This window comes from Cetorhinus maximus, chromosome 12 (genome assembly GCF_964194155.1).
Source record: "Cetorhinus maximus chromosome 12, sCetMax3.hap1.1, whole genome shotgun sequence".
NCBI lineage: Eukaryota > Metazoa > Chordata > Chondrichthyes > Lamniformes > Cetorhinidae > Cetorhinus > Cetorhinus maximus.
In genome coordinates this window covers 84327124-84349094 of record NC_135890.1, presented here as the reverse complement: position 1 = coordinate 84349094, position 21971 = coordinate 84327124, and the positions used below count along the sequence as shown (strand labels likewise).

General features: G+C 40.4%; 1 protein-coding gene across 1 annotated transcript in view; it reads left to right on the top strand.

The window, feature by feature from the left end:
* nos1 (nitric oxide synthase 1 (neuronal)) overlaps positions 1 to 21971 on the top strand; it is a 98649-nt gene that overhangs the window by 22641 nt on the left and 54037 nt on the right. The window contains exons 3-10 of the mRNA XM_078554027.1: positions 2637 to 2751; positions 6147 to 6290; positions 6403 to 6548; positions 6965 to 7127; positions 8331 to 8422; positions 17242 to 17383; positions 17500 to 17639; positions 18271 to 18445. Coding sequence (XP_078410153.1) covers positions 2637 to 2751; positions 6147 to 6290; positions 6403 to 6548; positions 6965 to 7127; positions 8331 to 8422; positions 17242 to 17383; positions 17500 to 17639; positions 18271 to 18445 — 1117 coding nt within the window. The remainder of the gene's footprint in view (positions 1 to 2636; positions 2752 to 6146; positions 6291 to 6402; positions 6549 to 6964; positions 7128 to 8330; positions 8423 to 17241; positions 17384 to 17499; positions 17640 to 18270; positions 18446 to 21971) is intronic.

Sequence of the window (21971 nt, the reverse complement as noted above, 5' to 3'; positions counted from 1 at the left end):
AGCAGCGGACTAGCTGAGTTCTGTTAACATAACACCCTTGCTATTTATTCAATTGCTTTCAAGTGCATTTCTGCACATCTTCCAGCTTTGTTCAATGTTCTGTTGCTTTAAATGATTGCATCCTGATTTATTGATTTGGACTATTGGCTTTTTACCTTTGCAACATCAGTGCCAGTTGCAGAGTGGACTGATAGTAGAAATCTTATATCAGCGCAATTATGCCATTTGACTTCCTGTTGTCACTTTTTTGTGTCAAGCTTTTCGTTCATGAATCCCGAGGTGCATGTTACAATGAAAAATGAATGTCTGATCTTATCACTACACAATCTGGCCACCAAGTTGAACAATCTGACCAATGGGTTCTGACCTCTCACAGTGCCTTTTGAAACCCCCCAAAATAAACTACCATCGTTTCTTCATTAATTGAAGTATCTAATGCCTAAAATAAGGGTTCAAAAAATAAAAATGCATATAAAATTTCGTAAATAATATGATTACATTTATCTTGAATTATTGAATTGTCTTTTAATGCCTCCATTAAAGATTTTACTTTAAAACCACAGAATCTCTCACAAGACTGGACTTTGACTTGATAATAATGGCTAAAGCTGTGACATGGTCAGCTGAATTCTGACTATAATGTCTGAACATGTGCAGTGCAGTTAATTTTCCAGGATCTAGTGCTGTTCAGTCCATTATCATGAGAGATAATTTTCTCTTGAGGTTTTTGTAGGCTCTGCCAAAAAAAAACTTGAAGACAAATTCAAAATGTTTATCTTATAATCAGAGAAGCTGTTTCTGTGTAGATGTGTATATGAGAGAGAAAACATGAGAATATCCTGAGTGCACACTTGTTCTAGTATTTGTTTTGTGTTTTATGAACTTTAGAAAGCAAAGGAGAGAGACAGAGAGACAGAGAGGAAGACTGGAATCAGAAATAAAAGACCACCTGACTAGTGCATTTTGAGGAGATCACAAGTCTTAGTTTGACTCCTTGATTTGCATGTGCTGACACTGGGATTTGGCATTCAATGTCAGTGATCATGGTAATACAAAGCCCCAGTTTTACTGAGGTAGTAGAGTGTAAGATTGTCCAGGAACTTTGGTATTTGACAACTGTGGGCAGTTTAACAGTTTGAGGTCACTACAGGCGAATACAGTACAGATGTAGGAAGCTATTTACACTGCGAGGGCTGAATTTTTCAGAAGAAGAATATTGGGAGGCTGCCTCGTCCACACTGTTTATTATTTTGCACACTGTTATAAGATCCCATGTGTTTTGCTTTCTTTGACGTTTTCTCACAGCCTTGCCTCATGACATAATCCTTTGATACAACACCAATTCTCGTCAATCCTTGATAATCTCTGTCTGTCATTAACCAACTCTTCATTGCATATTCTTCATTTTCCTCATTCTCAGATGAACATTTCCATCACATAGTAATAATTTTCAACAATATCTCTGGCACAGTCCTAGGTAGCTGATTATAAGACAAAATAAAACCGATCGACACATTGGATGTGAGGCCTGTTTAGAAAAATAGTAAATAAAATGGACTGTTTAATTGATAGGGTTGTTAGCATATGACCTACCCAAGTGTGACCCTTCTTAACTGTAAAATTAGCTATTTTTGTCACAGTCATTCTGGTCCATTATTTATTTTCAGCTCCATGACCAATGGCTCTAATAACAGCAGGCCAACTCCCAGTGCACAGTTATACATCCTATAGTCAGCTTTTCTCAGCTTAGTCCAACATCATCAGGCAGGAGCTCAAAGGGTGAGCTATAGGTTGTTGTGAGGAAGAACTGATTTTATGTCTAATTAAGATCCATACTCATTGATAAACGTGTTTAATTCTTTTCTATTACAATGAAGTGATGTGTTTTTTTTATAATTATTCCTTCAGGCAGGTGGAGTGGCAGATATTGGCCCCAGATTTGCCATATTTAAAATGTCACTTTTGATTTATTTGGCAATCACATGCATTATTGTATAGTATTGATGTATCACAAAAAATATTCTGGTGATTGCATCAAGGTATAAAATTCTGACAGAAATCACTGGTTAGAGACTATTGTATAAATTGAAGTGATGTGGTAAATATAACTGTGCTCTTGGTGCTCATCTCACTTCATCTGATTCCTTTTATGACCAAGCATTGATTTGGCTTCTTTATGCTATATTGTGCCATTTCTCTCTCTCTCTCTCTCTATGTCTTCCTCTGTCTCCCTCTCTCTCTCCCTCAGTCTCTGTTTTTCTGTCTCTCACTAGTTTGGGAAAAACCCATTGGGGCAATCAAGCCCACTCTTTCCACACATAGTACAACCATTTACCCACTTGAGAAAAACACATGAAGCCCGAGAAGAAAGAGATTAAAAAAGGAATAGAATTTCCATAGGGATTTTCCTGATCTCTTTGGGATATGGTTAGTTGAAATCCCAGTGAGATGGCATGAATAGCATATATATATATTATATATATATATATATAGATATATACACACACATGCCAAAGAAATTGTATTGAAGTACAGTACTAAGTTTGTATTCTCCCATGAATCATTGATGAAATGGAAAAGGTGTATAAGTCTGTTTTATTATCAATGAATTATTAAAAAATAATGTTCACCTACAGGGGTGAGGTAAGCCAGCAGTGTTTGCAACCTCAAGCCAAGAATGACCAAGTGTTTTATGATCTATGGAAAAATGAAAATATGCCAACAGTTCTTCCTAACCCTTATTCTGAACAGGTAAGAGAATTTACTGCTAACACTGGCTGACATCACAAATACATTAAATATCAAACAATAAAGATCTGTTTGGTAACAAAAATGGCATTAAGTAAGCACTTGGATCATTCCTGATTAATTAACAGTTAGTATTTTATTGATACATTTTAAAAATATGCAATGTTCAAAATTGGAAACATCAATTAGAAAGTATTTGATCCAGTTGATTGCAGCATGGAAATAAGCTTCGAGGAAAAGTATTTCATTATTTTAACACTCCCATTCTTTTACTAGATAAGTGCAGTGAGTTACACAACCTGAATCTTAACTAAAGGACACTATAATTCTTTTTCAACGCTAAAACAGAAAATGCTGGAAAAAGTTCAGCAGGCCTAACAGCATCTGTGTTAATGTTTCGAGTCCGCATGACTCTTCTTCAGTCATACGGACTCGAAAGGTTAACTCTGCCTTTCCCTCCACAGATGCTGTTAGACCTGCTGAGTTTTTTTCCAGCATTTTCTGTTTTTGTTTCAGGTTTTTAGCATCCGCAGTATTTTGCTTTTATTATAATTCTTTTTGGCGTCCATGGGCTAGAGAGGGGGAAAATAATCAGCCAGAGCCATTGGTTCTGATCACCAACCAATGACTGAGTGCACATGTGTACATCACATGAGGTTATGATTGGATTCAGCTGCTACATCATGGTGGAGTAGTTTATTGTCACTCTGGCTGGGATTTGCAGGCGGGACCTGTCGTGGGCAGGAACGAAAAATTTGGAGAGCCAGCCATAGGCCCATTGACTTTCGGTGACACCAGAAAACACCGGCCACTGGTGGGTCCGGAAAATACAGCCCCTGTGTCCCGACTCACACACTTTAATTGGGCATTTGGGTGAGATAGCAGGGCATGGTCAGCATTTATTCAGCCAGTGATGTCTTTAAGAATTGGGAGAAAAGGTAGAAATTTGGGGAAAAAAACAAGTTTTTCAAATCATTGTTAATCCAATGGCAAATAGAAACTTTAAAAAACTAAGTTGAAGCCTTTTATTCTGGGTAAGGACTTAGCTTGGAAATTTGCCAACTGTCTGCAGCCTCCCACCAGTATTGCAAATGGGAGGCGACTCGGCTTCAGTGGGCAACAGGACACAGCAAGGCAAAACCCTGCTGGTGGCCATGCAGCCCACCCACAAGAGGAATCGACAGTGCTGGTAGCTCAGCAGCCTCCTAGCTAATGGTGGCTATTGCTGCGGCTGCAGCTCTGAGGAAAATGTGACTTAATGGCTGAGGCAGCCTTGAAGAGGAATAAGCGGGGTTGGGGTTGCCGGGGGCCAGGCATGTTCATCACAGAGTGCAGGTGGTGCCAGATTTCCTGCCACTGGCAAAATGACATGGTGGCAGGAAGACACCAGGCATGAGTCTGATGCCTTCATGCGCCATTTTGCCAGCCTTCCCAGCCTGTTCGTCAAGGGGCCGTTAAATTGCAGCCGTAATGAGAAGTTAGAGCATTGCTTTACTTGACTGCTCGTTGGTTTGCTATCCTGCTATTAGTGAGGTTCCTTTTAAAATCTCAACTGATCTGACCTGCAAGAGATTGGTGCTACTGAACTACACAGCTGATAATGTCCTGTGTTGCAGTCATTGGCCGGGATTTTCTGGTCCCGCCCACATGGAAATCATCTGGAAAATGGGCCGAAAGACTTGACAGTTGACACCAGGCGGGAATTTTGCTGTGAGACCGGAAATCCTGACCATTGTCTGCCCTTTCTCCACCAGACCTTTATCTCTACAAACATTCCTGAGAGTCAGTTGAACTTGTAGCATTAAATGAAAAACATGCCAAGATACTTCACAGGATCACTATCAGACAAATGTGACACCGAGCCACATGAAAAGATATTCGGACAAGTGACCAGCATGTTCAAAGTGAAAGGTTTAATTGGAATACGTAGACAGGCAGAGAGATTTCAGGATGAAAATCCGAAGTTAGAGGTTAGGCCGCTGAAGGCACAGCTACCTAATGATGGACCAATAAAAATCGGGGATGTGCAAGAGGCTTTAAGCACGTGAAGTTGTCTTTCTTGAGTGCCTTGAACTGCAAAACAAAATATGCAAAGAATATTTTGGCAACCCCAGACAGTAACAACTGGCTGCAACTGTGTTTTTCCAGCAGTTTCTTAGATACATACCTAAGGAAAGTACCCTTGTGCTGAATGTCAATGTAATCAATCTCTTCAAATTGGCATTTCTTTTGTTTTTATTTAACTTCATTTGATCCTTACAACACAAACATATGCAATAGGAGCAAATGTAGGCCATTCGGCTCCTTGAGCCTGTTCTGCTGCCATTCACCAAGATTATGGCTGATCTGTTTGTGTCTCAAATGCACATTCCAACCTACCCCTGATAACCTTTGATTCCCTTGCCTAGCAAAAATCTATCTACCTCCGCCTTCTGAGGCAGAGAGTTCCAAAGTTGCACGATCCTCTGAGAGAAAAAAATTCTCTTCATCTCTGTCCTAAAAGGGCGACCCCAAATTTTAAAACTGTGCCCCCTAGTTCTGGACTCAGCCACCTGAGGAAACATCCTACCCACGTCCACCTTGTCAATACCGTTCAGGATCTTATATACTTCAATCAAGTAATATTACAAATTCTTAGCAAAAATTATTCAAATTCAAAGCTTTAAATCAGCTTCAATGTAAAGTGTTGCTCATTGTCTCTGCTTAAAGAGAACTAAATTCAGAAACATAAGGCTTTCATTTTCAGCTGGTTATCCCAGTTCTGATTACCTGTATAACATAATAAAGTCAATACAATTACAGCTTATATTAGTTACATTTAAATTATCTGTCAGCCTGATTATCTGCTGGAATGTTTTCCGGACAGGGGATATCAAAAATAAATAACGCTTCTTTTCCTGTTTGCAGTGTATTTGTTTATCTTCATCTCCGTACCTCTCATTTTAATTATCCACCAACAGCCTCCATAATGGTGGATGATGGGGTCACTGTAAATGCTAACTTGAGAAAGAACTCTCCTACTCTGTGACTACCCTGAATAGTCTTACTAAATCATAGATCATTTTCCTGATTTGCCAAATCATTTTGTAATGTCATCTCATGTATGCTAGACACATTAGCTCCCTGGGTTTTAACCGCTTACAGACACCAGAATTAAAACCTTTATTTCACCTGCCTCATTCCAGATTTGAACTGTATTCCTACAGTGGAAAATACTGACTCATTTTACCCAGACCGCCAAATTTTAAGAAGTTAATCTATGTGTCTGTGTTGGTACCATACAGGGAAAACTCTGATTCCCTTTTAACGTAATGTTATTTGGTAACTTTGCTGTGCGTTTACACATACTGATTTCAACAAGCTGTTGTAAACTAAAGTGAATGGTTAATTTATTTCAGATAATCCCATCCGGGGGAGCGTCACCTATGAAAAGTTTGTCAAATGGCAGTCCATCCAAATGTCCCCGTTTTATTAAGATAAAGAACTGGGAAACAGGCGCTGTTTTAAACGACACATTGCATCTGAACTCTGGAACAGTAAAGGTCAGCTTTTCAGATCTTCAAATTGTGGCCTTTGCTGGCAACTTTTGAGCATTTTAATGCAAATAAGTGTGTTACGGTTCCAGAAAATGTTCAACATGTTTTGTGCTTGCAGGCAGCTGGCTGTACAGAACAGATTTGCATGGGATCAATTATGATGCCAAATCAGCAAGTAAGAAAACCCAATGAAGCCCGAAAAAATGAGAAGCTACTTCCACTGGCAGCAGACTTTATTAACCAGTATTATACGTCCATCAGAAGGCAATTATTTAATTTACACCTGTTTAAAATGATCTTATCTGATTCAAATTTCAATAATTAGATTAAATAAAATTCTCTTGAGGAGTCACATGCTTGTATACTTTGGGTAACTCACCGGTCGACTGTTCACAGTAAACTGGGCCAATCTGTTAATGGGTAAAACAGCTGGAGGTGCTCAAGAAAGAATGTAACCTGATACAGAACCAGTTTTTACCCCTAAAGGGAAATAGCTTTATTTGCCAAAACTATGGGTGACTAAAGAGGTAAGGGTCAAAATAAAACTAAAAGAAAAAGCATTCAAAAATGCAAAAACTAGCATAGACCGTGGCAAATGGAACTTTTGTCTCCCAAGTAAACATTCAGTTATATTGGGTGCTATTTATTACAAGTATAAAGTTCTTTGTTTTGCACTGTAGGCATGAGTCTAAGACCCACCTTCAGAGGATCGAGGAGGTGACAAACGAAATTGAAACAACTGGCACTTACCAGCTTAAAGATACCGAGCTAATTTATGGGGCCAAGCATGCCTGGCGAAATGCTACCCGCTGCATTGGGAGGATCCAGTGGTCTAAGTTGCAGGTATTTCCCAGGGATTGTATGAGAATAGTGCTATCACAAATGGAGGTGTAAAGAGCAGAGAAAGGCGAATGCAATACAAAAAGAATGCCAAATTTATTTTTCAATCTTTAGATGTAATTTTATTCTTTCATGGGATGTGGGCATGGACATCAGTGGCAAGGCCAGCATTTGCTGCCCATCCCCAATTGCCCTTGAACTTAATTGCCAGGCCATTTCAGAGGGCAGTTAAGAATCAGCCAGGTTTGGAGTCACATGTAGGTGAGAACTCAGTAAGGATAGCAGGTTTTCTTGAATGAAGCAGAAGGGCTTTTATGGCAATTGATGACAGTTTTGTGGCACTATTACTGAGACTAGCATTCAATTCCAGATTTTATTGATTGAATTTAAACTCCAGCAGCTGCCATATTGTGGTTTGAACACATGTCCCCAGAAAATTAGCCTGGGTCTCTGAATCGCTAGTTCAGTGACATTGCCACTATGCTACCAACTCCCCCTAGTGTATAATTGATGATAGTGGATTTTACATTTCAATTGATTTTTATTTCCATCAAGGAGGCTGCCAGCTTGCGATAACTTGTTTTACATTAACGCCCTAAGTCAAGATCTATCCTGACGAGTTTCCACCAATTGATGAATAAGACTCAATTACCAAGACGACAACTAAAATAATATGATCCTGTAGAGATACAGAGGACATGTGTGAATAATTTTAACTTAAAAAAAACAAACGTACAGTAGAATTGCCAGCATCTGAAAGAGAAAGATTTTTATGTGGAATTCTTTAATGGTTCTAGTTGGGAGCCTCATTCAAGGGATTAGCTTCTCTTTCTCTAACAAGTGCTTATTACCCTGTGGATGTTATTTCAGAAATATAACCAATAGGTGGAAATGGGTAACTCCAGACCGGATAATCTTTTCCTTTCGAACACTGCAGAATTTAACCAGCATTACTGTAAGATTCTGAAATTGCACCTAAAGCCATTAGTGGTATTTCTTTATCATTCAGAAGCACCCTATAGCTCTGTGTTTTTATAGTACTACGTGCTATGTACTGGATATTATGCTGGTTCAGGAACACGGAATAATATTATAGAAGAAAGAAGACAAATTTGAAACAACGGAGCATAGTACTTGAAAATAAAATAATAGCATCTGATAGATTGCCTTTTTATGAGTCCGCTAATTTTGCTGTAATGTTTGCAGGTTTTTGATGCCCGTGACTGTACCAGTGCTCATGGAATGTTCAACTATATTTGTAATCACATCAAATATGCAACCAACAAGGGGAATCTCAGGTCAGTGCCATGAGTGTTCATTTTATTGCTCAACTTTATCTGAGGATCCATGCATAGCTAGAAAATTAGTCAGAGTCACAACCATTGGAATAGAAATTATATTGTACAATATCGCCCTGCAAAATTACAAGCTTGTATGGTATTGCTTTGTCAGCAGTTTAACAGACACCTTCACCATTTCTAAATAAATAGCATTATTACTGGCTGAGTATTTTTTAATCCCGCAATTTATTGTTCTGATCTTCCGAAGATATCAAGTCATACTGCAGTGGAATATTTCATTCTTCAGAACAGGCATTCTTCATTTTTTAAGATAGTATTTCATTCTTCAATATAAAATTACATTTGTGAGCCGAGATCATTGACCAGGGAACTGAACTACGCACACCATGCAATGTAATTAAGCAATGTTTGGAGAAGTAGGAATTCTTCTCAGCATTGTCATGTATACAGAAGCTTCCTCTTCTTCCCACCTCTCTCTTTCCATTTCCTTTTTCTCTCTTTCCCTTTTCCACTCTCTGTCCTGAAATTCTCTCTCATCTCTTTCTCTTCTTCTCATCTCAAGTTCTAATGCTTGGAACTCGAATTCTTTTTGTTCCTGATCTAGCTGCGTTCTCAGCAATTCTACTTCTTTTCATAGTCTTGCCTTACATTTGTCACATTATGTTCCGGCCACCCACAGTAATATTAGACATCTCATCTGAGGGAATCTCTAGTCCTGAGTTAGCTCTTTTAACTCTTCGAGGGACAGAATTTTTAAATCCTCAAAAGTTACTTCCCCTTCTCCTAGAAAATCATTGGCATCAAATGTAAATATTTCTACACTTCAGAGGTACAGACTCAAGAAAACTTTTTTGCAGCTTTTTTAAAATTGGTTTCAAAGTAACAACTTGCTTTCCCATCTCTAATCCTTTTGTTTCATCTGTGGGTGCTTTCTGGCACCGAGCCCCCAATTTGTTACGACCGGTCCCCGGCTGAGGTCCCCCAATTTGTTAACTTCCTGAATGGGACCCCCAATTTGTTATGCCCTCGGGTGAGGAGAAATGAGCTGGCCCTTCTTCTTTATTCAACCCCCTTGGTTGATTGCAGCAAGGTTAAATTAAAAGGGGCCCTTTCCCTCATGGATACATTTTCCCAGTCCAAATATATTAATGTTTTAGAAGGAACCAATTTAGCCAGGCTTTCTTAAGTCAAATAAAGAGTGAGTTTATTAGTTGCTAAAAACCCAAGAAAAAATAATAAAAACACAACACACATACACAAAGATCAGAAATGAGAAGGTGAGTCCAAAAATAAAAGTTAAAAAGGATATACGAATCAGTCTTTGGCTTGTCTATGAGGTGTGGATGGCTCAACGTTGCAGTCGTTAAGTTGGGTGATTCTGGCGGAGCTAACTTTGGCAGTTAAGCAGTTGGTTTGGAGACACTTGGTTCTGCTTGTTAGCTGAAGAAGTTAACCCATTTCCTTTGTTGACTTGCCCCTAGCAACAGAAGGAGAGGAGAGAGCCTTTGTTTACAAGCTGCAATGGGGTGGGTCGATCTTCTTCTGCTGTGACTCCCACTAGCACATACTAGCACGCCAGAATTAGAACACACAGATCAGGTCTGCAGGTGGCTTTGTAACCCCTTTCCTTGTGTATTCCTGGAAGGGAAGAAACAAAAATGCCTTTCACCCAGAGCCTGTTTTCTTTTAACTCAGATGTAACTTAACAAGAGATGGTTTTAGCTGTTTTACTGAGATGCGGTAATCAGTCTCCATTGTCTCCACAACCACAGAAGATTAAAGTTCAGTCTTTTGCAATTCATCTCTTCCTTTCAAGTATCTCTGTCTGAAGTAAGCCTTGACACCTTTTACGTGCGATATTCTAGGTTCTCTGTGGACTGGTCGGTCAAGCATAATCCACATAAGAATTTCCCAGAAGGTGATTATTTTACATTCTCAGCCAGCTTTTGCTTGTATGTCTTTTTAAAAACCACATATCTTCCTTAGAAGTTCAATATGCCTGTAAGTATTTTGGGGCTGTAATCCAATGTTGTGACAAACCACAGTCAGAGAATCACCTGCAATGGTTCCTTTTCTCACTCCTGTACTGTTACCTCTGGCATCCCACAAGGATCTATACTTGGCCCCCTCCTATTTCTCATCTACATCCCAATAATATCATCAAAAAACATGCCAGTTTCCACATCTACATATATCCGATTCAGCCTTACTACCACCTCTCTTGACTCTTTAACTCCCTCTAAATTGGCAGATTTCTTGTCTGTCATTTAGTAAATAGATGAGCAGAAATGTCCTCCAGTTAAATATTGGGAAGACCTAAGCCAGTGTATTTGGTCCTCACCACAAAATCCATTCCCTAGCCACTGCCTCCATCCCTCGCTCTGGCAATTGCCTGAGGCTACACCTTGGTGTCATATTTAACCCTGAAATGAGTTTCTGGTCATTTATCTGAGCTATCACTAAGATTGTCTTTTTCCATTTCAGTAACATTGCCCAACTTTGCCCCTGCCTCAGATCATCTGCAACTGAGACTCTTATTCATGCCAATTGTACCTCTAGATTTGAGGTTTTTTTATTCATTTATGGGATATGGGCATTGCTGGCTAGGCCAGTATTTATTGTCCATCTGCAATTGCCCTTGAGAAGGTGGTAGTGTGCTGCCTTTTTGAACTGCTGCACTCCATGTGGTGTAGGTACACCCACAGTGCTGTTAGAGAGCTCATTCCAGGAATTTGACCCAGCGACAGTGAAGGAATGGCAATATATTTCCAAGTCAGGATGGTGAGTGGCTTGGAGGGCAACTTCCAGATGGTGGTGTTCCTATGTATCTGCTGCCCTTGTCCTTCTAGATGGTAGTGGTTGTGGGTTTGGAAGGTGCTGTCTAAGGAGGCTTGGTGAGTTCCTGGAGTGCATATTGTAGATGGTACACACCGCTGGCTCCGTGCATTGGTGGTGGAGGGAGTGAATGTTTGTGGATATGGTGCCAATCAAGCAGGCTGCTATGTCCTGGATGGTGTCGAGCATCTTGAGTTTGTTGGGGCTGCATTCATCCAGGTAAGTGGAGAGTATTCCATCTCACTCCTGACTTGTGCCTTGTAGATGGTGGACAGGCTTTGGGGAGTCAGGAGGTGGGTTACTCGCCACAGGATTCCTAGCCTCTGACCTGCTCATGCAGCCACAGTATTTATATGGCTAGTCCAGTTCAGTTTCTGGTCAATAGTAACCCCCAGGATGTTGATAGTGGAAGATTCAGTGATGGTAATGCCATTGAATATCAAGGAGCAATGGTTAAATTCTCTATTGTTGGAGATGGTCATTGCCTGGCACTTGTGTGGTGTGAATGTTATTTGCCTATATCAGCCTAAGTCTAGATATTGTCCAGGTCTTGCTGCATTTGCACATGGGCTACTTCAACATCTGAGGAGTTGTGAATGGTGCTGAACATTGTGCAATCATCAGCCAATATCCCCACTTCTGACCTGATGATGAAAGGATGGACATTGATGAAGCAATTGAAATGGTTGGGCCTCGGACATTAATCTGATGTAATGACTCGATGGAGTGGACAGGTTTCAACAAGAAATGGGTAACCTTATTACAGAGAGCTTTTCAGGTGCTACATGCTTGATCAGGACTCTCATCAGAAAGCCCCACCGCCCAGTCCCCCTGCCCGGATTGCCCACACTTAGGGCTCATTATTCTGAGCCTCCCAGAACACCACATGATCCCTGATAGACAGTAGGAGAGTCTATACCCACAGTTTCTACATTTCCTCCCCCTTTAGTCTTTTTTTTTTTACAATTTCTATTTACAGGAAACATTGAATATCCAACAACATATACACACATACAACTTCAGGTGATTAAAGAGCAAGCCTCTGAGGTAATGTCCTGATACAGCTCTACTGCTTGAGGTTCTTCAACAGGATCGACAGGATCTGGAACATCAACATGAGACACTACTTTAGAAAGTGGCAGTTCAGGGTTTGGCAACACGACAGAGACCTCAGCATGTCTATTCCAGGTTGACCTGGCACCTCAGGATTTGACATTTTGATGTTAATCACAGGCAGAATAGTTGGTTGTTGGAATGACTCTCTAACACGAATATGCTCTACATGTTTACGAATAATTCTAACTTCCACTTGTACTTGGAAAGATAATGGATCAGTCTCTGAGACATTGGTTCCAGGAACCCAACAAGTCCAGTTCCGAAATTTCGCACAAATACTGTGTGACCTACACTGAATGTGTATGCTTTGCTGTGCATATCGTGATTTAATTTTTGATTACACTGATTCGGCTCTACCTTCCCCTATAAATTTAGAAACACCAGACTTAATCGTGTATGTAGGTGGCGTTTCATCAATAATTCAGATGGTGTTGAACCCGTTGTCGAATGTGACATTGTATGATCACTGAGAAGAAAGCAGCAAAGCTGAGATTCTAGATTCCCTTCTGATAATCTTTTCTTACCAGACTTGAAAGTTTGTACAGCTCCCTCGGCTAAATGATTGGATGAGGGATGGTAAGGGGCTATTTTAATATGTCTGATTCCATTCAGATCGATGAATTTCTGAAACTCTGTGCTGGTAAAGGCTGTACCATTATCAGAAATGATGATTTCAGGTAGGCCATGTATGCTAAAGCAGTGACGCAGCTTCTTGACAGTTGCGCTTGATGTTGGTGATTTGACTTCGTATAGATCCATCCATTTTGATTGTTCATCTATAATCAACAAAAACATGGTACCCAAGAATGGTCCTACATAAATAATGTGTAGCCTAACCCGAGGTCGACCAGGCCACTCCCACAGATGCAGGGGAGCTGAAATAGGCAACTTCTGTTGTTGCCGACAATGGAGACAGTGCTTGACCATACTTTCAATATCACTGTTAATGCTTGGCCACCAGACATAGCTTTGCGCAAGCAGTTTCATCTTTGATACGCATGGATGCGCACTGTGAAGCTCTGTCAAGAGTAGTTCCCTTCCTTGTGATGGGACAACAACTCTTGACCCCCACAACAAAATTCCATCTTGACAGCTTAGCCCTATGTTTCTGGCATGGAATGGTCTCAAATCTTCAGATACAGGCAAATTTGACCATCGTTGCAAAACAAAGTTTCTGACTTTTGACAATATTGTATCTCTGTTCGTCCAGTTTTGAATTTGCTTTGCACACACAGGCGAAGAATCCAGGAAATTCAGTAACACCACAACTTCTTGTGGAACAGGAGCATGTACAATACTATCTGGTAATGGGAGACAACTGAGTGCATCCATATTTGCAATATGTAAGCCAGGGCGGTACGTAAAAGTATACTCATACGCAGATAATATCAGAGCCCAATGTTGTATTCTTGCTGAGGCGATTGGTGGAATGGCCTTATCTTCACTGAATAAACCCATGAATGGTTTATGGCCTGACACAATGGTGAAATATTGTCCATGTAGGTACTGGTGGAATTTCTTCACTTCAACTACCACCGATAAACCTTCCTTTCCTAACTGGGAATAACCCTTCTCAGCTGTGGAGAGGGTTCTCGAGACATAACCAATGGGCCTTTCTGATCCATTTTCCATTCTATGTGATAACACGGCTCCTACACCATTAGGAGAGGCATCACATGTTAATACCAACTCTTTTGATGGGTCGTAGTGTACCAATAAACACGACGAATACATCAGTTTCTTTACTTTCAGAAAGGCTTCTTCCAGTTGTGAATTCCATAACCAACGGTGATTCTTTTTTAACAAGTGCAATGATGCTAACACAGTTGATAAGTTAGGCAAGAAGCGGCTATAGTAGTTGTCATACGCAGGAAGGACTTGAACTCAGTTACATTAGATGGTGAGGGGGCATCTTTTATTGCCCAAACTTCCTCTCCTACCGGATGCAAACCGATGGCATCCGCCCTGTGACCCAGGTAAGTAACTTCTGGCGCTTGAAATGTGCATTTTTCCTTCTTTAATCATATGCCAGCTTCCATGAAACTTCTTAGCATCTCCTCCAGGTTGGCCAAGCGTTTGGTCTCGGTTGACCCTGTGATCAGAACATCATCTAGGTAAACTACCACTTGGGGAAGTCCTTGAAAAAGACTCTTCATTGTTCTCTGGAAGATAGTGCATGCAGATGATACTCCAAAGAGTGGGCGAGTGCACTGATAAAGACCCTTGTGTGTATTTATAGTCACATATTCTCTCAATGTGCTATCCCATTCTAATTGTTGGTAGGTGTGGCTCATATCCAATTTTGTATAGGACTTGCTTCCAGCCAGCTTTGCATATAAGTCATCTATCTTTGGAATGGGGTCCTTGTCTAGTTTTTCTGCCTTATCACGGTCAATTTATAGTCCCGACAAATGCGTCTGTTTTGGCCAGGCTTAACCACTGGAACTATGGGTGCTGCTCATTCCGAGAATTGGACAGGTTGGATGATGCCCAGTTTTTCTAACCAGCACAGTTCAGATCCTTCTCCTTCAATGTATAAGACACAGGTCTGGCCCTAAAGAAACGTGGTGTCACCTGAGGATCCACATATATCTTGGCCTGCACGCCTTTTAACTTCCCTAATTCATCCCGAAATACCCTGTCATATTTCCTTAGCAGTTCAGGAACTCCTCCTGTTTTCAGGTGAAATATCTCAGACCAGCCAAGCTTGATCTTCTGTAACCAGTCTCACCCTAAAAGACTGGGTCCTTCTCCTTTCACTATTATCACTGGCAGTTGGGCTGTCAGTTGCCTCTAAGGCACTGGTGCTGTGGAGATGCCCTTTACCTGAATAGATTCCCCAGTGTATATCTTTAATTTAGCAGTTGTCTGCTCCAGGTTTATTGGCTGTCTACCCTAGTTAAGGTATTTGAAAGTGTGCTCTCCCACCACTGCAGTTGAGATCCACTGTATCCACCTCCATTAATAGTGCCTTCTCATTAACTTGGATTGTGACAGTGATGGGTTCAGTTTTTACAGTTGTTACATTATACAGGGAATAAACGACAGTGTTGACAGCTTCAGATTCTGCTGTATTTTTTAATTCAATCATGTTGGTTTGCTGCTTTACGGGCTGTTTCGACTTTGCCCTGCATTGCCTTACTACGTGACCATTCTTATGGCAGTAATGACATTCTGCCTCCTTGAATTTATGTGTCCGGTCCGTGGTCACCTTCACCTCTATAACAAATTAACCTTGGAGTCACTGCTGAAGTGTTTCTACTCGGCCTTTTCATGTTTCTAATATCGGACATTGCCTCCCTCTTCGATGCTGTGGGCCTGATTTTCGTGCCACGCTTGGCACTAGGTTCCTGCCCCACATGAAGAACAGCGCCATGTTGTATGTGGTGCAAACCCTGCGAGTCTCTTGCAGCGCTTTCCATGGCGAGGGAGATTCCTAGGGCGCACTTAATACCGATGTTGACCTTGGCGAGTTAGCGGGGCTGAATGGTGACGTCCTGAGCTCCACAAACTAATCAGTCCCGCAGCATCTCATTTAATGTGTCCCTGAAGTCGCAGTGTTCTGTCAACTGCTTAAGGTTAACTATATAGGTTGCAATGTGCTCTCCCGGGGCCCTAACTCTGGAATTAAATTTAAAATGTTGCATTATTATGGGTGGATTTGGATGAAAATCCATTTTCACGAGGTCCACTAATTCATTATAGGACTTAGAATTGGGCGCGCTCGGGGCCGTCAGGTTGTGAATGAGATTGTATGTCTCACTGCCACATACACACAGAAGGATGGATTTCTGTGTTTCCTCCACGGTAATTTCGTTCTCTAAGAAATAAAAGCCAGGGCGTTCTATATACTGGCTCCAGTCTTCCATAGTTGCATCATAAGGATCGATTCTGCTGAGAGTGGCATGATTGGTGAGTAATGTTTTCATTTTCTTAAGATTCGATGTACTCACGTTAACAAGGCGAGGTGCAGTGTCGGAGCTATTTTACCCTCGCAGCAAAATGTAATAACTTGATAGAGCGGACAGGTTTCAACAAGAAACAGATAACCTTATTACAGAGAGCTTTTGAGGTGCTACATGCTTGGTCAGGAGTCTTGTCAGGCATCACGTGACCTCTGATAGACAACAGGAGAGGCTATACCCACAGTTACTACACCTGAGGGGATATTCTACCACACTCCTGACCATCCTCCCACATTCTGCACTCGGTAAACTTGAGGTCATCTGAATCTCTGCTGTCTACATCCTATCTTGCACCGAATTCTGTCCACCCATTGCCCCCGTGATCGTTGACCTACACCGGCTCCCAGTTAATTAATGCCTGGATTTTAAAACTCTCATCCTTGTTTTCAAATCCCTCCAAGTCTTCGATTCTCCCACCTCCATAATCTGCTCCAGCTCCACAACTCCCCAAGATATCTGTGCTCTCCTTATTCTGGCCTCATGAGCATGTTCAATTTTAATCACTGCATCTTTGGTGGCTGTGCCTTCAGATGCCTGGTCCATAAGTTCTTGAATTCCCTCCAGAAACCTCTCTGCTTCTCTATTTTGCTTTGTTTCTTTAAGACACTCTTAAGACCTATCTCTGTGACCAAACTTTTGGCCATTTGTCCAAATATCCCCTTCTGTGGTTCGGCATCATATTTTGTTTCATAATGCCTTTGTGAAGCGGCTTGGGATGTTTTATTATGTTAAGGGCGCAATATAAAAACAATGTTGTTATAATTTAATTTAAATGAAAATCCATGTATGTAATTAAATATTTTAAAGTTATTTTATTTTAGAAAACATATTAGTTTCAATTAACGTCAATAGATGTCAGTGTAACACCGTTCAACAATTATAAGATTGATGATTTTACAGGTCTGCTATCACAATATTCCCACAACGAACAGATGGCAACCATGATTTCAGAATCTGGAACAGCCAGCTGATACGATATGCTGGGTACAAACAACCTGATGGCTCAGTCATTGGAGACCCTGCCTCTGTGGAGCTAACTGAGGTCCAGTATATCAAAGAACAGTTTGTTTCAACTTATGTTATTTAGTCATATTTATGGATGTTTCCATACTGCTTCTCTGAATGTTATATTTTCTTTGTGGATTATTATTGATGCAGATTTGTATGCAACAAGGTTGGAAAGGACCTAAAGGTTGCTTTGACATCCTCCCTCTTTTGCTTCAAGCCAATGGGAATGACCCTGAACTATTTGAGATACCCCCAGAACTGATCTTGGAAGTACCTTTCAGGCATCCTAAGTACGTACAGCTTTGTTGAGAACAGTTTTTGTAAAACATTTATCATTTGATTATTTACAATTCTAATATTGTTTTAGCTTCCGTTATGAAGCATGAAATTTACCTGAGTTTTCAAATGAACATTTTTGATTAATATTACAGTTAATTCCAATTGGGTGCAGTTTGTTATCCATGAACATTGATTTCACTCCAAATTATATTTAAAAGTAGCCACATTTGTTCATTTAGCTGCAGTAATTTTTTTCCACACTTTGGCCATTAGACTTGATGTTACTCGGTGGGAACCCAAATAAAGTGCAGTTTCCACGTGGAACAGGACATAAAATGTGGCATTGATAGCTGTGTCTCCCAGCAAATGGAAAGGAGAAGTGATGGGTAGGGTCAATAGTTTCTAGTGGCTCCGAGTATCTAGCTACAGGTGCCATTCGTAGCCTGTCTGAGAACCATCTGCATTCCTGTCTCTTAGTCCAGGCAGCAAGAGTGTGTGTGAAGAAAGGGGTTGATAAGTATGAAAGAGGGGGCTATTTACTCAAATAAAATAACAATAATCTAGAATCATAATACAACAGCTAAAAAAGGTCGAGTCTTATGTTGCTGTTCGCATTTCTGTAACCTTCGGAATGTCCTTTAGGTTCGAATGGTTTAAAGATCTGAACTTGAAGTGGTATGGCCTACCAGCCGTTTCAAACATGCTTCTGGATATTGGAGGCCTTGAGTTTACAGCCTGTCCTTTCAGTGGATGGTATATGGGAACAGAAATCGGAGTCCGTGACTTCTGCGATGCCGCTCGATATTATGTTCTAGAGGTAGCTTCTATTTCCTTTTTAGAACAACATAGAAATGTTTCTGCTGACCATTACCTTTATCACAGGGTGAAACGAATGACCTTTTAAAAATAGAATATTGAACATTTATGTAGCGCCTTTTATGATCTCAGGACATTCCAAAGCACTTTACTTAAAACCTATCTCTTTAACCAAGTTTTGGCCATTTGAATTATATTTGGAAATACAACCCAGCCATTGTTTTGCACACATCCAGCTTATAAAATGTAGTCGATGTTAAATTTCTGCTTTGAAGCATTATTAATAGAAAGTTATATTTCTAAATATGAAAGGACAATTTGCTTTAATTCAAGACTATTAAATCAGTTACACACCTTAGGCCAAGGGCAGGATTTTCCGGCCCTAATACTGGCAGGCATTGTCGTGGGTGCGACAGTAAAATTTGGAGAGCTGTTAAAAGCCAACAGCTCTTCAAATTTTCCCATCCTGCCCACAACGATGCCCACTTATGTCGGGCCCAGAAAATCCTGCCCCATATCTTTCACTTACTCTACAGCATGTAATTTTAACAGACATCACTCCACCATTCGGTTGGCTCCAGAAACCAGAGATTCGTTGATTTCTTGTGGATATTGTGCTTACTTAGAACCTTTCAAATAGTCACTTGTTGCTGAAATCCCATTTTGAACCTTAACTCAGCTCCATAATGCCTCATATGTGGTCGTGACTCCTAAGGGTGACATTTCTCAGTACCAGCCAATTTATACTCTTTCCAGATGTTGGACAAACTAGATTATTCTAAACCTCATAGCATGAGAGTGCACATTCAGGGAATGTGAACAAATGGCACAGGTTTTACAGTGAATTTCAAATGATTTGAAGTAATATATGCAACCAAGCAAAGCAGCAAAAAATGACCAATAGCTATAGTACAAAAAAAAGTTGACAATCTTAAAAGATCCATGAATATAAAAGTTTTACTTGTGTTTATGAATAATAGCGTGCCATAGGTATTTTCATGCTTCAGTGGCACCGGTTATTCCCATAAACAGTTTAAGCAACTTACTTTTCTGGAAGTTGCCTCATATTGCTCTGCCTACTTGTGCAACAGGATAACCGAAGGGTGTAAGGTTACAAAGGTTATCATTCTCAAGCAGCTAACTATCTTTTGCATGTGTACTTCTTCAATCTCTTTGAAAGTAGGCCAACTAAACACTTGGTGCGGCAAGACTAATTACGAATCATTAAACTATTTTATTTCCCAGTGAGTGACCATATAGAGCAACAGCTATTATCAAATCGCTGAAAAAGAGACATTTTGTTAAAGCTTCGGCATGTCTCTTTATCAGCAATACTCAAGTTCTGTATGACCAAATGGCTATTTATTATCAAAACCTTTTAGTTCAATCAGTAAACCTACTTTCACATAAAGATATAAAGTAAAAGGCATGAGTGGGTCATCATTGTAGACTTTCTAACGTTACTTCAGTGGCTACACTTCAAAACTACTTAATTGGCTGTAAAGTGTTGTGGGAAATCCTGAGATCATGAATGGAGCTAAATAAATGCAAGCCTTTCTTTTTTAAAACAAAATGACTGCTAACTATTAATCCAAAAGCATTGACATTTTGAGCTTACTTAAAGTTTTTCCAGTGCTCTGTTTAAAATTTTCGCCTTACAACCTTCCTATACAAAATACTTCTCTCTATCTCTCTCACTTGCTCTGTTTATCTCTCCCTTGTTGACATGCCGACATTTCGCATTAAATGACTTGCCAGAGCAATTGGTAGAAGGTGTTTTTAAAAATGTTGCTCTTGGATGTGAGCATTTACTCCACATTCTTAATTGCCTTAGGAAGGCTATGGTAGGCTGTATCCTGGTACTCCTGCAGTCCTTGTGGCAATGGTGCTCCCACGATGGTGTTAGGTAGGGAATTCCAGGCTGTTTTCCCAGTGACAATGAAGGAACAGTGATGCATGCTTATGTCAGGATGGTGTATGAAATGGGATTGATAGTATTCCCACAGCATTGCTGCTTTTGTCCCTTTTCATGGTAGAAGTTGCAGGGGAGAGCTTTTGAAATAATCTCGATTAGTTGCTGCAGTTGATTCTGTAAGTGGTGGAAGGAATGAATATTGATATTCTTGTCAATGGCAGGAACACCGATCAAGTGGACCTTTTTTTGTCAGACTACTCGAGTGTTGTTGTAGCTACGAACATCCAGACCAATGTTCAGTCACACTCCTGATTTGAGCCCTGTAAATGATAAAACTTCTTTGAATTCTCATGACATAACCCATTCATCACTGAATATCCCTTGTAGTAAGTAAGTAAGGCAGTAAATAGGCCCCTGTCAGCATTGCCCAGATCCTGAATATAAGTAAATAAAAGGTAAACCGAATGCCTCTTTTCTGTGCTTTGAAATCTACTGTACTCTTACTAATTATTAATGTAGCTCTTCATATTTCCCATGGATGTTAACACTTCCAATGCAATGGTGTAGGTTCTCTCCCCAGTTACGGTTCGGTAACAAAGGGACTGCCATTTTCAGCATGTAAACAAATTGAAAATCTCTTTCACAGTTGAGGAAAATGACTGAACACAACCAGTCACTCACAAACAGGCCAACGGGACACATCATACATTTCAGTAGTACATTGCCAAATGATCCTAAACATGGGAATCTCAGTATAATTTTTAATATTAAGCAAAACTCATCACTGTTCCAACTTTACTCGCTATTTTATTACCAAGCACTAGTAATTCTGCAAGCACAATTTATCAATGTGGAAACAAAGCAGGTTAATTCACTCATGCCAGAATACATCCTCCTTATTTTTGAAAATGAATTCTCTTTAAAGACTGCCTTTCAGCACCTTTTCTTTTAAATATTCTTTCATGGGATGTGGGTGTCGCTGGCTAGGCCAGCATTTATTGCCCATCCCTAATTGTCCTTGAGAAGGTGGTGGTGAGTGGCCTTCTTGAACTTCTGCAATCCATGCAGTGTATGTGCAACCACAATGCTCTTAGGGAGGGAGTTCCAGGATTTTGACCCAGTGACAGTGGAGGATCAGATTTATTTTACTTATTTATTTTTGTTGTAATATGCCTTTAATGGATAGCGGAATGCCATCACTTTAAGGGAAGTCTGTGTCATGTGATCCAGCCTCAGTTTCAATTTGGCCTTGAGCAAAACACAGCACACACAGTTCTGCAGCTCTGATGTCCTCCAGTTTCTATCCATGTATCTATGTTCAAGGTCACTGTTTTTAATAAATGAACCCACAATGTGTTTGCACAATCCCTCATGAGTGATTGGTGCCTTTTATATCATTACAATACACGCACCATGGTGTTCATCAGTGGTTCCTTCTAAATGACATAGAGCTCAGCCTGGCAGCAAGATTAAGTACAGATATGAACGACATGAAGAACTTCATACATGCTACATGGCATGTGACGGCCCTTGACAGACAGACAGACCACAACGAAGTTGCAGAGTTGGAGAGTAATCACAGAGTAGTGACTGCACAGAAAGGCTTTGAAGA